General features: G+C 55.4%; 3 protein-coding genes across 3 annotated transcripts in view; 2 read left to right on the top strand and 1 right to left on the bottom strand.

Moving 5' to 3' along the window:
- The first annotated feature begins 1 nt into the window (after position 1).
- On the top strand, positions 2 to 2,361 carry PTSG_01600 (uncharacterized protein). Its single transcript, XM_004997523.1, has 4 exons — positions 2 to 1,112; positions 1,305 to 1,383; positions 1,589 to 1,678; positions 1,829 to 2,361. Exons 1-4 carry the CDS (start codon positions 336 to 338, stop codon positions 1,966 to 1,968), a joined length of 1,086 nt encoding a protein of 361 aa, XP_004997580.1. The 5' UTR covers positions 2 to 335; the 3' UTR covers positions 1,969 to 2,361.
- A 23-nt stretch (positions 2,362 to 2,384) lies between these two features.
- Positions 2,385 to 8,210, top strand: PTSG_01599 (tamm-Horsfall protein). The gene is made up of 5 exons (XM_004997522.1): positions 2,385 to 5,038; positions 5,351 to 6,682; positions 7,044 to 7,140; positions 7,370 to 7,456; positions 7,676 to 8,210. The coding sequence occupies exons 1-5, from the start codon at positions 2,705 to 2,707 to the stop codon at positions 7,813 to 7,815; spliced, it is 3,990 nt and encodes a 1,329-aa protein (XP_004997579.1). The 5' UTR covers positions 2,385 to 2,704; the 3' UTR covers positions 7,816 to 8,210.
- PTSG_01598 (uncharacterized protein) overlaps positions 8,065 to 16,415 on the bottom strand; it is a gene marked incomplete at both ends in the record, with an annotated part of 10,516 nt that continues 2,165 nt past the window's right edge. The window contains 21 exons of the mRNA XM_004997521.1: positions 8,065 to 8,190; positions 8,387 to 8,518; positions 8,775 to 8,864; positions 9,015 to 9,078; positions 9,252 to 9,322; positions 9,481 to 9,615; positions 9,842 to 10,006; positions 10,198 to 10,263; positions 10,693 to 10,731; positions 10,922 to 11,017; positions 11,207 to 11,315; positions 11,551 to 11,700; positions 12,052 to 12,187; positions 12,396 to 12,522; positions 12,810 to 12,917; positions 13,158 to 13,261; positions 13,800 to 14,270; positions 14,698 to 14,824; positions 15,135 to 15,201; positions 15,388 to 15,477; positions 15,783 to 16,135. Coding sequence (XP_004997578.1) covers positions 8,065 to 8,190; positions 8,387 to 8,518; positions 8,775 to 8,864; positions 9,015 to 9,078; positions 9,252 to 9,322; positions 9,481 to 9,615; positions 9,842 to 10,006; positions 10,198 to 10,263; positions 10,693 to 10,731; positions 10,922 to 11,017; positions 11,207 to 11,315; positions 11,551 to 11,700; positions 12,052 to 12,187; positions 12,396 to 12,522; positions 12,810 to 12,917; positions 13,158 to 13,261; positions 13,800 to 14,270; positions 14,698 to 14,824; positions 15,135 to 15,201; positions 15,388 to 15,477; positions 15,783 to 16,135 — 2,826 coding nt within the window. The remainder of the gene's footprint in view (positions 8,191 to 8,386; positions 8,519 to 8,774; positions 8,865 to 9,014; positions 9,079 to 9,251; positions 9,323 to 9,480; positions 9,616 to 9,841; positions 10,007 to 10,197; positions 10,264 to 10,692; positions 10,732 to 10,921; positions 11,018 to 11,206; positions 11,316 to 11,550; positions 11,701 to 12,051; positions 12,188 to 12,395; positions 12,523 to 12,809; positions 12,918 to 13,157; positions 13,262 to 13,799; positions 14,271 to 14,697; positions 14,825 to 15,134; positions 15,202 to 15,387; positions 15,478 to 15,782; positions 16,136 to 16,415) is intronic.

Genomic DNA, 16,415 nt, shown 5'->3' with positions numbered 1-16,415 from the left:
GGGAGGCGCATGCTGTGCGGGTGGTTGTGCGTGAGCCGGAGAGCAAGGTGGCGGGTCGACGCGAGCCTGATGTTGTTGTTGGGGATGATGACGGCAACGGGGACAGCGTGAGTGTGGAGGAGACGTTCACAGCAAGCCTCAGTAACAGCAACAGCAACAGCGGCAGCAATGCTGGACGCCGGGCTGAGGGAGATGCGTGGGTTGTTGATGAGGGGCGAGCGTCGTTTGTGCCTGGGACGCATGTTGAGGTGGAGGTTGGGGTTGGGCGGGGTGCTGGAGAGAGCGTGGTGCAGCATGTGCGGCGCGTGGTGTATCCGAGCAGCGCTGAGGTGACGATGATCTTGTACGATGATGGGATTGGCGGGACGCGGGAGGAGACGGAGACGCTGATCCGGGCTGCGTTTGACGATGTTGCGCGGCCGTGCGGGCGGGTGTATGTGCTTGACATTGACTTTGTTGGCAATGTGGTTGAGCTGGTGTGCGTTGACGGGAGCGGGGCCCTTGTGCGCCTCAGCAAGGACGATGTCCCCGCGGGGCAAACGAAGCTCTTCACCGTGCAATCCTCGACCTCGAAGCAGGCTGCGTCCAACCTCCCCATCGCCATTGGCATGATCATCGGGGGGCTCATCATTGGCATCCTCGTTGCCGTAGCGATCGTCCGTACGTATGGCAAAGCAGCGATGGACGAAAAGCACCGTGATCGGGTCATGACTCGCATCGACAATATGCAACGCAAGACTTCGAGCATCCAAGTTGGATACACCATCCCCAACCCGATTGCCCCTCAGCAAGCAGCGCCCATGTACGACAACCCCACGTGCCCCGTACCGCCATCTCCCTACACGCCGGTGTCACCAACAACAACCGTGGGCAATTTCTCGACGTATGCACATGTCGATGAGGGTCCACAGCAGCAACAACAGCCACAGTCCCCTGTGCAGAATCCTGGTTTCGTGTACCAGAACGTGAGCGCGGCTGCGCTTCACGACGATTCACGCAGCACGACGCACGCGCCCCAGTACGTCCCCGTGAATGCGCAGCAACCAGGCTCGCCCATGTACGCGAGTGTCAGCGGAGATGATAACAAGAATGTTCGACGTCCCACAATTCAGGTACGCGGTGATTGGATCATGATTTGTGTTTGGCCCGTGCGACGCAAGCTGCACTGTCGCTGTGAGTGCAAGCACACACCATTCTGTCGCACCAATTGAAGATTGCATGTAAGTTTGAGCTGCACTCACTCACACAATAACACACGCCCCGCTTGAACACATGCTTTTGCGTCTGCGGTTGAATGCCTACAGGATCCGTCTGGCCTGCGGTGCAACGTGGGTGTGATGGAACGCGCCCAAGCAGAGACGATCCTGAATTCCCAACCTGATGGTGAGGTGACGGTGAGCGAACCCGCTTCCGCTCTCACCTGTGCACATCAGTTGAAGCACTGAATCACCCCATGGTACATGCACAAGATCGGTTGATGTCTTTGCCACGTTCTTCCAGCGTTCTGTGACACGAATCACGTGATTCATTCATAGCATGTATGCGTGACTGTCATTTCATTGCGCTTGCGCCTCTTCTTCCCTTCCAGGGACGTACTTGGTCAGGACCAAGGCCAATGACCCTCCCAATCACTTTGTCATCTCCATGAAAGTGGGCCAGCGATTCGTCCATCACAAAGGTTTGGGCTGCAGACTGGGCGTTCGTGTGCAGTGTCGCATCAACAATCAGCTTCCGAGCACGGTCGCATGTCGACAATGGCACCTCACTCACAACGACCACAACCCGCCACCTCATGGCCATGCACGTGTGATTGTTTTTTGTGTCACAGTGGAGACGTTGAGTGATGGCTTCATGATCAACGGCAAGCGCGGACAGGGCAACCACAACTCCATGTACTCCATCCTCAGGCATCTCGAGTCAACCGCGGACAACATTCAAGTGCGGCTCGGCAAAGCATACACGACATGATCGCCCTGCTCGTTGGCAGTTGCAAGAAGGATGCCATAATGGCGCTTCAGTTGAGCAATTGACACTGGCCTGCTGGATTGAATTCTCGAGTTCTGTGTCCTCGCTTCTTCTCTTCTTTTCTTTCACGATTTGTTGCCATGCGTTGTGGTGCTTCTGACGATATTGTGGTGTGGTGGGATGATGGGTGAGGGCCGTGAACGAGTGCAGTGTCAGGTGTCAAATGTTGCGTTGGAAGGAGGAGGAGCGGGAAGCGTCACTTACATATTTGTATTGCAGTGTCACGAAGCCATTGAGCTGTGGCCTGTACCAACAGGATGTGGGAGAAGCGAGGTCAACGTTTGGTTATGTGTTTGTGATTCCATGCGCTAATAATACAACGAGTGTTATCGCTCATCTTTCAATTATTTTCAGCAACACAACAAGCCCGCACAAAAGCCCGCACAGGCCACAAGCACAAGCACAAGAGGAAAGAAGCCAAGTTGTTGTTTGTGTCGCTGCCTCACTCATCACCCAACAAGCCGTGCTGTCTGCCCACGCCCACCCACACGCACAGACACACAACCACATCGCATTAGGGCGAGCTGACCAGGCACAGTGTAACAGCAAGCAGACTGGAAGCAAGCGAGGAAAAGAAAACAACGCCAGTTGCTTGTTCCGGAGTTGCGATCTTTGTTGTCGCGAGGTTTTCGCTTTCGCACGCCGCTGCAAAGGCATCGTCGACAAGGACAATAGGACCATGGCGTGCCTGCAGGCATTTCAGATTGCCGTGTGCGTATTGATTGTCGCCCTTGGCACTCCACAAGTTCACAGGGTGACTGCAGAGACCACAGTGACGGGTGTCCTGACGCTGGTGCGATTCCACGCCACGTTCGATGACACCGCCACCTACCCCTCGGACTTCAAGGCAACCGACGATAAGCGCATGAACCCGACAGTCGCACTGCTCGTCGGCGAACAGTCCGGTGACCGCCACAGACTCAACCCAAGCGTCGACGAACTTTCCCCATGGCAGGTCGAAGAGCCCTGGATAAACCCCATTCACTGGCCGCTCGCATGGGGATATGGAGGAGGCGACCCAGTCGTAACACTCGACGCCGATCAAGAGGTCACCATCCAGTTTGGCACGTGGCGGTTCCCCTCAAGTGCGAGTTCCCTCATCCCTTACGTCGAGAACACGTTCTCCCCACTCAACTGCACCTTCAACCAGGCCAACACCACCTTCAGCTGCACCGCACAAGGCAAGCCCAACGAACCAACCGACGCACAGTTCCCGGCCGTCTTCACCTACACCTACACCTACACCTGCGACGCCACCACTAGCTGCGGTGACTACGCCACCTGCAACACGACATCGGGCCAGTGCGTGTGCGACGAGGGCGCTGCATCGCCCGCAGGCCACATGTTTGACTGCCAGCCGCTGTGCCCTGAGGGCGCGTGCGTGGGCGAGAACGCATACTGCGACCCAAGCCAGTCCGTCATCGGTGACCCCGCATGCAAATGCAACACTACCGTGAACCCAAGGCTGATATACGAAAGCGGTGTCGGATGTGTACATCATTGCTCGCTGGGTGGTGATTACTGTGCTGATCCTGACACAGAGTGCATTGGCAGTGCATGCAAATGCAAGGAGAACCTGTATCTCGACATGGGCACGTGTGTGGCGAAGAAGAGCTGTCCTGCAGGAGAGTTTGCGACGGACCTTGGAGACGCGACCAACGACCGCGAGTGCGACGCATGTCCTACTGGGTTCTACTGCCCCGGCAGCGGCGACGACCCTGGCCCAGCCTTTGCGTTTGTGTGCGAGGGACCGCAGTACTTTGGTGCGCGGGAGGGCCAGAGCGAGTGCAACACCACGCAGCCAGGCTACTTCAGCACCAGCTCATCCGAGTTTGTGCAGATTGATGTGTACAACGCGAGCGCCACGCCGACGCCGTACGCAGGCACAACCGCGTTCTCGACCATCGACCTGTACCTAAAGGAGCAGGAGTGCCCGGCTGGCATTGTGTGCCAGAACGGCGAGCGGACGCCATGTGTTCCCGGCACGACGTTCCAGGATGAGCCTGGGCAGACCGCGTGCGAGCCGTGCTCCACGTGCGACCTTGGGTTTGAGGTGGACAACGCGTGCGAAGTGACTCGCGACACCGAGTGCAAGGACATCGACGAGTGTGCGCGGGGCACCGACAACTGCGACATCAACGCCACCTGCAACAACACCGTGGGCTCCTTCGAGTGCACTTGCAACGAAGGGTTTGAGGGCAACGGCACGGTGTGCGTGAACATCAACGAGTGTGAGCGCGGGACATTTGTGTGCCACCCCAACGCAACCTGCATCGACACCATTGGCAGCTACACGTGCGAGTGCAAGCCCGGGTTTGTTGGGGACGGTGTTGAGACGTGCGACGACGAGCCGCCGTCTGTGCAGCTGCTGGGTGCGGCGAGCAGCAGCATTGTGTTTGAGGATGGGGTGGTGTATGTTGATGCGGGCGCGGCTGTGAACGACAGCAATGTGCCTGTGCCGTACTATGTGTCTGGGTGGGGTGCGCTGAGGGAAGCGCTGGGGCAGGGGATGTGTGTGACTGGGTCTCCTGTGCTGGAGTACTTTGTGCGGGACGGGGAGGACACGCGGAAGACGCGCAGCGTGGGTGTTGTGTATGAGGCGCCTACTGTGTCGCTTGTGCGCGGGGAGCGTGTGACGGCGCTGCAGCTGGTGCAGGGCGCGACAAGCGAGTGCTACGAAGCGACAGACCCGTCGCGCGTGCGTGTTGTTGATGCGTTTGGGGATGAGGTGAGTGTGACGACGTCGTTTACGGCGCAGCCGCAGCCGTTCCTGTGCGACTCGCTCAGCTTCACCACGTCGTTCCGGCAGCGTGTTGACTATGTGGGGAGGGCGTGTGGCGTGAATGGCAAGGTTGGGCTTGAGTTTGCGTGGTTTGACACGTGGGCGCCGAAGGTGTGGGTTGGGGCAGGGCCGAGCGAGGTAGTTGTTGAGGCGAGTCCTGCTGGGACGTTTTCTGGCGCTGGGGCGCTGTGCTCTGCGAGCGCGCATGACTTTGGCACTCCCAACGTCACGGTTCGTCTTGCGTGTTTGTGGATGCTTGTGTGTGTTTGTGTGTGTGTGTATGTGTGTGTGTGTGCACGTGTGTGTGTGCACGTGTGCGTGTGCGTGGCTCGATGTGCGTGTGTGTTTGTGTGTATGTGTGTATGTGTTGCGTGCTGCGATCTGATGACTTTGGTGTGAATCTGGTTGCCACGATGAATTTGCATACTTGTGGTTGTACTTGTCGGTTGTGCTCACACCTGATGTGGTTACTCTGTTGCCATCACTGCATGCTTGCACCCACGCACGTATGCTCTGTGCATGCATGCACGCATGGGTGTGCAGGTTGAGAGCACGTGGGGAGCGAGCGGAGCAGTGGACCTGAGCGTGATTGGGGAGCACCAGCGATGGTCGTGGGCACGGGACGACGAGGGCCTTGTGTCGCGCAACGTGTCATGCCGCGTGCGTGTGCTGGACACGATGGCGCCTGTGCTGCGTGTGCCGAACATCACGGCTGGCGGGGAGCGGGTGTTGGTTGTTGAGCAGTCAGCGACGACGCTTGCGTTTGCGGATGCGGAGGTTGAGGATGCGCACGATGGCACGCGGGTGGTTGGAGCAACGCCGAGCAGCGTGTCGCTGGGCGCGGTGGGCACGCACGTGGTGCGGTATGAGGCGACGGACGACAGCGGGAATGGGGTTGGCGGCGGGGAGGCGCATGCTGTGCGGGTGGTTGTGCGTGAGCCGGAGAGCAAGGTGGCGGGTCGACGCGAGCCTGATGTTGTTGTTGGGGATGATGACGGCAACGGGGACAGCGTGAGTGTGGAGGAGACGTTCACAGCAAGCCTCAGTAACAGCAACAGCAACAGCGGCAGCAATGCTGGACGCCGGGCTGAGGGAGATGCGTGGGTTGTTGATGAGGGGCGAGCGTCGTTTGTGCCTGGGACGCATGTTGAGGTGGAGGTTGGGGTTGGGCGGGGTGCTGGAGAGAGCGTGGTGCAGCATGTGCGGCGCGTGGTGTATCCGAGCAGCGCTGAGGTGACGATGATCTTGTACGATGATGGGATTGGCGGGACGCGGGAGGAGACGGAGACGCTGATCCGGGCTGCGTTTGACGATGTTGCGCGGCCGTGCGGGCGGGTGTATGTGCTTGACATTGACTTTGTTGGCAATGTGGTTGAGCTGGTGTGCGTTGACGGGAGCGGGGCCCTTGTGCGCCTCAGCAAGGACGACGTCCCCGCAGGGCAGACCAACAGCTTCACCGTGGTGAACCCAAGTGGCGCGTCCTCATCTGAGGACAAGAACCTGATTGCGGCCATTGTCTTGATCGTGGTTGGACTGATTCTTGGCATCATCCTTGGCTTTATTATCGCCGTTCGCTGCGGGCGCCGCCCGAACGACCCCGCGGCCATCATGTCACACCTGGATGAAGTGCAGCGCAAACGCTCGTCCGTGCACATTGGGCAGCACATCGACAACCCGATTGCGCCCCGCTACGACAACAGCGGCATCCAGCCATATGCCAACAGTGGCGTTCAGTCCCACAACAACAATGGCATGCAGCCATATGACACCATCCCCGACGCGCGCCCGAACAACGGCGCCTCAATCTACGCACAGGTTGAAGATCAACCAACAGCAAATCCACAGACGTTGCAGCCTGCGTCCATGTACACCAACGTGAGTTGCTCGCTGGCGTTTGCCATGTTGTGCGTGTGAATGTTGCGCTTGAGCTGATTGAATTCTTGTTTGTTGAATCGTTCTGTTCATCTGTTGCCTTCTTTGATATGCCGTGACGTGACACACGTGATGTGTGACACTCATTTTCTTCATCTCTGTCTGTCTGTCTGTCTGTCTGTCTGTCTGTCTGTCTGTCTGTCTGTCTGTCTGTCTGTCTGTCTGTCTGTCTGTCTGTCTGTCTGTCTGTCTGTCTGTCGGTCGGTCTCTCTCGCTCGCTCTCTCGCTCCGTACGTCCACGTCTCTGACACCACCTTCTCCTCTCCACTTCCATCTGGTTCCTCTTGGCACGTGGCACCACCAGCTCGCCCCGCCACCACAGCAGCCCCCATCGGACACGTACAACGTCGGTGCCATTGATCGCGACAAGGCCGAGTCTATGCTGGCTTCTCATCCTCACGGTTAGTGTCGGGTGTGCGTGCGTGCGTGCGTGTGTTTATGTGATTGTGATTGTGATTGTGATTGTGATTGTGATTGTGATCTTAAGTGTAAGTGTGAGCGTAAGTTCGCGTGTGCATGCGTATGTACGTTCTGCTTTTATTGCGTGTGATTGCTTTATCGTTGTTCTTGCTTGCAGGCACTCATTAGCGCACCAACGTTCTGTGTTTGTGTGTTGGTTTTGTGTTTCAGGAACGTTCCTTGTCAGAACGAAGCCTAACGAGCCGGCACAGTTCATCATCACCATGAAGGTGGATCATCGCTTCGTACATCACAAAGGTGCGTCGCTCCGTGCAGTTTGCTGTGGGTTTTGCCCGCGTGTTGCTTCGATGCATGTTTGCTTGTGTGTGCATGTGTGCATGTGTGCATGTGTGCACTTAATGTGCTGAGTTTTCATCCTGAGTCCTCTTCACGATGAGCCTACACTTTCCCAACTTCTCACCCCCAAATTATCCCATATTCCACCGTCCGTGCCCCCCGGGGTCCAAACAACAACAGTCGACATTCTTGCTGACGGCTTCCTGATCAACGGGCAACGCGGCACTGCACCGCACAACTCCATGGCCACCATCGTCGCTCATCTCCAACAGAACGCCGACCAGATTCAGATGCCGCTGGGACAACCGTACCACCCTTGAGCTGCCACTGCTCTGCGCGCGTGTTTGTGAGCGTTTTTGTGCATGAGAGTGTGTATGTGTGTGTGTGTGTGCGAGTGTGCATGTGTGGGTACGTCTCTGTGAGTTTGGGAGTTGTAATCGTTTACTGTGTCACTTCCTCTTGACATTTCACGTCCATTCTGTTCCATTATGGTGAGATTCAACAACAGAGTTGTGTGTTGTGTGTATGTGTGTTGGTGATTGTTGTGTTCACGTGCATGTTTGTTGTGGTTAATCGTGTGCGCTTCCTCTTTGCATCGTCGTGCCTCCTCGATCCTCTTTGCCTGCGCTGCTTGCTGGCTGTTGTTGTTGTTGTTGTTGTTGACACTTTTGTTTTGCCATTTGAAGGCAAATATCCTGTAAATGACACCCGGGCGTAAAGAAAGTTCGTGTCAGACGGACAGACTGGCAGGTGAACAGCGGGTCACAGATGCAGACAGACTGGCAGGGAGGGAGAGGGGGCAGGGACACACACACACACACACACACACACACACACACACACACACACACACACACACACACACACACACACACACACACACACACGCACCTCCAGGACAATATGTGCGCCAGCCTTGCTCGTACACTGGTTGTACTCTGAGCAGGCAAAGTCGTGGATGCAGCCTGGGCAGCCGGATGAACATGGACAGTCTCGCACCAATTCAAGCGCGGTTTGCGCAATCTGTAACACGCAACAACTGGCAGCGTGAGATGGGTGCATGTGTGCGTGTGCATGTGTGTGATGTTGGTGTTGGTGTGTTCCATTCATGTCCGCTAGTGTTTGTGAGAACATCCCCAATCCACAGCACATCGCGTAACTTGAACGTACACATACACAATGGCACACACACACACACACACACACCTACACACACACACACCTACACACACACACACACACACACACACACACACACACACAACTTTGTGCTCGTTACCTGGTGCACCATCTCGTAAGCTGCAAAGCAGACGCCAATCCCGCCCGGTTTCGTGTCGTACAGCACCAGGCGCAGTGGTCGCGCCCGCAGCTGATGATAGGCGTGTTATGGGTGAGTGTGGTGGTGGATATGGTGGTGGTAGAAGGAGTTACATCAGACACGTTGGAAGACAAGCATAGACACACACACACACACACAGAGACCATCGCTCTCTGGCATTCTCAAGCAACTTATGCTCACTTGGAGTGGACTGGAGTGCTCGCAGTCGATGTCACCAAGATCACACAGGACATACACGGGCACGCTGTCATATTGGAGGAGGGGGAGGGAAGAGGTGCGTAAGTGACAGGAAGTTCAGGAGGCCTCAACACAATCGATATGGAAGGGTGATGATGACATGATGCCGTTTGCGTGAAGGACAACACCTCGCAAGCAAAACACACGGATACGTAGACACAAACACACAGCCATAGACACCTGTTCTTGATGACGTGGTTTGCGGCGTGAATGCTCGCTGTCACATCAAGGCCCTCAGCCAGCAGGCGATACTGTCCAGATGTTGCGATCGACGTGCAAGCATGCGTGAATGAGTTCGCACTTGCAGAAAGATATGCAACTCACCCAACACACACACAAACACACACAAGCACAAACACAGAAATGGACAGACAGACGCACCCCTCCCCGCGTACACAGAATGCCACACCTTGACGCTGGGATGAATGTCAATCCAGCAGCCACGCGACTTGTACTCCCACGGGTCCAGCACTAGCGGCACGGTTTCAAAGAACTCAAGCGTGCGCTCCCGAATCTTGTGGTAGCCGTACACCGACACCGACACCTGTCATGGGCGAAAGAGCAATCGCGCGATGTCCAGTCAGCGCGCACACACGCGTTGCTGCTGATCAAGTAAGCGGCCCCAGGTACACGGTCACACACACACACACAGACAGACACAGACAGACACAGACACACACACACACACACAATAGAGCAGACAGACAGACACAGACAGACAGACAGACAGACACAGACAGACACAGACAGACACAGACACAATAGAGCACCTGGACGGAGCCCCAGAATGCGTTTCGCTCTGGATCGCGTTTGAGCACGTTGATGACGTCAATGTTTGAAAAGTCGCGCTGGCGCGTGAAGTAGTCGACCTTGACAGGTTTTGCATGGGCAACAAGCTCGTCACGGTCGTAGTGCGTGATGAGGAATGTGTGACCCTTTGTGACGCATGTGAAGGAGGAGGGCGGGAAGAACGTGAGTTGTGAGAGGGCGATTGGTGGCGCGCTCAAATGAGCAAGCACAGTCAGGACCCATGCAGTGCATTGACACAGACTTAATAACAACAGAGACGCAATCAGCGTGACAATTGCATCGGTCACAACGCAGCTGAAGAGGCCATGTCACACACCTGATGCAAGAATATGGCGCCTTCATACAGCTCAAAGATGGCGTGACGCGGGCCAACCTCATCAATCTGATGCACATGAGCACATGGAGTGTGTGTGTGGGAGTGAGTGAGTGAGTGAATGAGTGAGTGAGTGAGTGAGTGAGTGAGTGAGTGAGTGAGTGAGTGAGTGAGTGAGTGTGCGTGAGTGCGTGAGCGAGTGAGTGTGAGTGTGAGTGAGTGAGTGAGTGAGTGAGTGAGTGAGTGAGTGAGTGAGTGAGTGAGTGAGTGAGTGAGTGAGTGAGTGAGTGAGTGAGTGAGTGAGTGAGTGAGTGAGTGAGTGAGTGAGTGAGTGAGTGAGTGAGTGAGTGAGTGAGTGTGTGTGTGAGTGTGTGTGAGAGTGCGTGTGAGAGAGAGAGAGAGAGTGTGTGTGTGCGTGTGTAAGTGCGTGACAGCAGACAGACAAGCGGTGATGGAGAAGGGTGAAGTAAACTGCCATGAAAATGAAGGCAGGTGTACCTTCTTCATGCCTGGAATCTCATACACAGCAAACGCCTCCTGCGTGAATGGATGGTTGAGGAGAAGAAAGAGAACAGCGGCGTGAGCGGAACACAGAGAGCTTGCGCTTGTGGCAACGCGTATGTGGTTGTGCAGGTACATCAGCGTGTTGCCTGTTTACACGCACACAGACTCAGGTAGATAGATACACATACATTCGCGCGCACACACACATTCGCACACACAGTACCTGATCGACAGAGCGCAAGCTAACGGTGAGGGACGGGCGGGCGTCCATTGCGCGAATGGTGAATCCTTCGCGCGTCTGCAGCACAATGTCGCTGTCCTGCGCCGTGTGAAACGGGTGCAAGTGTGTTTGTGTGTGTGTTTGGGAGGGGAGGCATGATGAATAGGAAGGGAAGGAAAGGAAAGGGAGGGTCGCCAATGCATTCTCGCACACCTTCATCCTTCACACACATAACAAACACCCCCGCCCCCCCCCCCCCCACACACACACACACACGAGTCGGCCCACCTCGAGTGTGTGGACGAGGGCTGGTGCCGTGCCGCCAAACAGCAGCAGGTCCTCCATTGCGGGGAAAGCGCGTGTGTATTCATCGAGTGTGCATCGATCCATGAAATTGCTGATGAAAGACATGGGCAACGGTGGGTGTGCCACAGAGTGTGAAGAGGGAGTGAGTGGTAAGGGGAAGGGTATAATGGGAAAGAGTGGCTTGACACAGCCGAGGTCTCGGGCACCTATTCACACCATACAGCAGCGCGTTTGAGACCAGTGGCACTGACAGAGGACATTATGCAAAGCTGCCGTTGCCGTGCTCGCTCGCGACTCACTCCAGGTGTTGTGCGGGTCCCATCCACGCCTCCTCGCCGACAACATCGGCGCCCAGTAGACGCGTGGTTGTGTCAATGTGTGTTGGCAGCAGTGCCAGTGGCAGCTCTGCTGCTGCACAGACCAGGTGTTCGCGCAACACATACGGATTTCGCGGATCGCACACCGCAGCCTCGTACCTGGAGGAGGGTGGGGGTGGGATGGGATTGTGAGGGGAGGAAGTGAGTGAATGTGTGTGAGAGGGGGGAATGTGTGAGTTTGTGCATGCGTGTGAGTTTGCATTTGTGAGTGAATGTGCGAGATATTGTGTGTGCGTGTGAGTGTGCATTTGCGAGTGAATGTGTGAGATATTGTGTGTGCGTGTGAGTGTGCATTTGCGAGTGAATGTGTGAGATATTGTATGTGCGTGTAAACGAGTGCGCAGTTGTCGAACGAAAACAGCAGCAGTGGCGTTGCCAAGACATTGCAATTGCGCTCTGCAGCCAACGCAGCACATCACATCACGCAAAACTGCAACGCAGCACGCCTACTTGCGAGCGAAGAGCTGTGTCGGGTGTCGGTGGTAGTACTGATCGAGCGGGGAGTTGAAGAGGATGAGGATGGTCAGCGCATCGTGTGTCCCGCGACCAGACCGACCGGCCTGCTGCCACATTGACGCAATCGAACCTGACGAGGCCGTGATGATGTCGGTGAGAGGCTGTACCAACAGAATGCGACGTTGGCGCGCGCGCGTACGTGTGTGTGTGTGTTGGCAGAAGACGTGGTCGCGTACAGCCAAAGAGACAAAGCAAAGAGATCTAGGTAGAGGCACAGACAGAGGGATGGCCAGACAATCCCCAAAACACACACTCATCGCATGCATACTATGTCACACCTGGGAATCCGAGGAGAATGGTTGCATCAAGGCTGCCGATGTCAACACCAAGTTCAAGCGCGTTTGTTGCTGTTGTGCCGAGGATCTTCCCAGCAAACAGCGCCCGCTCAATCGCTCGGCGTTCCTCCTGCATGCGTGTACGCGGGTGAGCATGAGTGTGCGTGCGCATAAGTGTGTGTGTGTGTGTGTGTGCGGTTTCTAAGGTGGGTGGTTGTGCTTGGTGTCATGGATGACATGATGGTGTACATGTGCACAGAGAATGCTGTAATTTTTCGTGTCACGTGTGTTTGCCCTTCCCCGACACACACACACACACACACACACACACACACACACACACACACACACACACACACACACGCACACACACACAGGGGCATAGATGCACACGTATCACAATGCACGCCTTCGCACCTTGGTGTACCCGGCCCTGTATGATTTCACGCGGGCGACGAGTTGTGGTGCCGTGTGTTTGAGGTCGTGACGCGTGTACTTGAGCACAAGCTCAGTTACTTTTCGCACCTGCCACGTGGGTCATCGTCACAACATCAATGTGTGCGAATGCAAGCTTCACGTGAAATGTTGCGCGCACAAAACAACAATCTTGCATGCATGCACACACAGATAAGCAGATAAACACACACACACACACACACACACACACACACACACACACACACACACACACACACACACACAAGAGTATGCAGTTGTTGTGTGGGAAACGGCACTGATTCAGCCGAAAACAAAAAGAGTGCCAACCTTTGCAAAGGCGAGTGTGCGCACGTGTTGCTTGACGAGAGCTGAGAGGATCAGCGCTGCCTGCAGAATGGCGCTGCTGATGTGTCGCTCGCTGTCACCGGCGGCTTGAACGTGAACATCCGTGGGAATCTCAATGTGTTCCGTAAACGGACCAAACGTGGTGGACACCGTTGACGGGCGTTGTTGTTGTTGTTGTTGTTGTTGTTGTTGTTGTTGTTGTTGTTGTTGTTGTTGTTGTTGTTGTTGTTGTTGTTGTTGTTGTTGGGAAGAGATGGCAGTGAGCGGGTCGAGTGGGGGATCAATCCCATCCAAATGCGCGGCTGCCCGTTCTGCGGAACAGAAACATGCACACACACACGCACACACACACAGACACAGACACAGACACACACACGGGGGGGGGGGGCTGGCAGTGAGCTTGCAATGTTTGCCGCGTCGCAGGAAGCACACAGCAAATATAATCCTGCACAGTGGCGATCATACACACACACACACACACATGCCCGCACACACACATGCACGCACACACATACATGCTCAAATGCGCAAAGGAAACTGTTTGCGCAGTACCGATTGCTGCAACAAAGCCGGAGTGTGTGTTCTCCTCCTGATGCTGCTTGCTGCTCGTGAACCTCAAGCCACTAGGTACGCGTGCGTGCGAGGTGGTGTGCGGTGGTGGTAACAGCACCGACGATGATGATGCAGGTGGTGATGACAGGGGTGGAACAGAATCGCTTTGCGCTGTTGCTGGTGCCGCTCGTGTTCTTGTTGAAGGCGTCGACACATGCGCGCGTTTGGGACTTGGCGGCGCCTGGCCAGCCCGAAACAGTGACGATGGTGGTTTTGATGCTGTCGTTGATGATGAGGATGATTTTGATGATGATGATGATGATGCTGTTGTTGATGATGATGATGATGAAGGTGGTGGTGACGGTAGAATGGGCGGGTGCAGTGGTACAGGGCGCTGTACATCAGTACATGGAACTGCTGCGTGAGCACCATGTGCCGTGTGTGTTGAAGTTGTTGTTTCTGCTGTTGCTGATGCAGCTGCTGTTGCAATTTCTGGCGGATGAAAGACATCAGCACTCCCATCCACGGTGCTGTTGTCATTGCCTGTGTGCAGTGTCGTTGCAGTCGAGTGCACGCCAATGCTTCTTAGTCGCCCAATGCGATATTCGTTCGAGGACGGGCGACGATGCGCAGCGAAGGAGGCGGCGGGTTCCGAATGAGAACGCTGTTGTTGTTTAAGTTGTTGTTGTTGTTGTTGTTGTTGTTGTTGTTGTTGTTGTTGTTGTTGTTGTTGTTGTTGTTGTTGTTGTTGTTGTTTTGCCTTCTGATTGCGCTTTGGTTTGTCTTCTTGCTCTTGAATCTGCATGCAGAGTGATGTTACGTGAGTGCATGAGTGCATGGTAACAGGAGCTGCGTACGGCTGTTGTACGTCCATCATCATCAACAACACGACCATCACACGACACGATGCCGCACAACACGGTACCACGCCACATTGACATCCAACACGGCGCCACATGCACCACACGACGCACCGGGTTCCAGAGCACAAACACGCGACTGCCTGACGGGCTGCCGTCGTTGTCGACGACACACACGCGCGAGCGGTGTGGATAAATCAGCGGAATGAGCTGTCCAAAGTGCTGGCGGGGGTTTGCCTGTGCATGTGGGGCACAGGCAAATATGTGTGGTAGGAATGCGTGCGTGCGTGCGTGCGTGTGTATGCGTGTGTGCGCGTGTGCATGCATGTGCGTACGTAAGTGTGTGCGTGTGCATGCGTGTGCGTGTGCGTACTTAGGTGAAGGGCACGCCACGGCAAGTCATTTTCAAGCAATTCAAGCGACATCAGTGTGAAACGCCAAGCAACATGGGTGTTCATGTGCGCGCGTGTGTGTGTGTGTGTGTGTGTGTGTGTGTGTGTGTGTGTGTGTGTGTGTGTGTGTGTGTGTGTGTGTGTGTGATCAGTACCAGTGTCGCTGTTGAACAGATGAACTGCACAGATGTGTTGCCGTAGTGACGGCAAATGCGAAGCAGCCTGGAGCAACCTCAAGTGCACGTGGCATGTGAGAGATGAGTGGATAGAAGAGCTTTGAAAATGTGATGGTGTGTGTGCGTGTGTTGGTGTTGTTGTTGTTGTTGTTGTTGTTGTTGTTGTTGTTGTTGTTGTTGTTGTTGTTGTTGTTGTTGTTGTTGTTGTTGTTGTTGGACAGATGATCCACACCTTCGGATGACGAGAGAGACGTGGGACCCAAAGGCGCCCCTGTACATGTGCGCTTCGTCAATCACCACAAAACGCAGCGACCGAAAGATCCTACAGACATGTGTCCAACAAGGAGAAGAGAGCAGATGGACGGATGAGGAGACAGTCAAACAAGCAGACATACACACACACACACACACACACACACACACACACACACACAAGCAGGTGTGAGTTGCACATGTAACCACATGCGGTCCCCACAGAACCACCAATGTCAACATGCAGGAACATCATATTGAGTCCAGTCGCTCATTATCACCTCTCCTCCTCCTCCTCCTCCTCCTCCTCCTCCTCCTCCTCCTCATCATCATCATCATCATCATCATCATCATCATCATCATCATCATCATCACCTGTGCCAGTCGCGGTGGCGCGGGAGAAGCGTGGCATGTAACAGGTCAGGGTTGGTGAGGATGATGTTGGCTGCACTCTTGACGTCCTCTCGTGCACGTGCTGGTGTGTCAGCGTCGAGGCAGTCCGCGCGAACAGCATCCCCGAGCCACCCCGCACCGACAAACTCGCGGAGTGATCGCAGCTGATCCTGTGCAAGCGCCTTTGTTGGGAAGATGTACAGGGCGACGGTGTTGTGCGGGTCTGAGAGTAGGGCTTCCATGGTCGGGAGGTGATACACGAGGCTCTTGCCCGATGACGTGGCAGTTGAGATCATCACGTGCGCGCCGTCGCGCGCTGCATTCACGCCCTCAGCCTGCACACACGATCACACGCACGCGTGTGGATAGGTGATGGGATGAATGAACGCATTGATGACGTGGCAGGCACTCACATGTGTAGAGACAGAGAATGCAGACAGCCAGGCAGACAGAGAATGAAGACAGACAGGCAGACAGAGACACAGACGGACGGACACACACACACACACACACACACACACACACACACACACACACACACAACAACAACAACACACACACACACACACACACACACACACACACACACACACACACACACACACACACACACAC

The sequence above is a fragment of the Salpingoeca rosetta genome, assembly GCF_000188695.1.
Source record: "Salpingoeca rosetta unplaced genomic scaffold supercont1.3, whole genome shotgun sequence".
NCBI lineage: Eukaryota > Choanoflagellata > Craspedida > Salpingoecidae > Salpingoeca > Salpingoeca rosetta.
The sequence above is the reverse complement of the archived record's forward strand: the minus strand, read 5'-3'. Positions and strand labels throughout refer to the sequence as shown.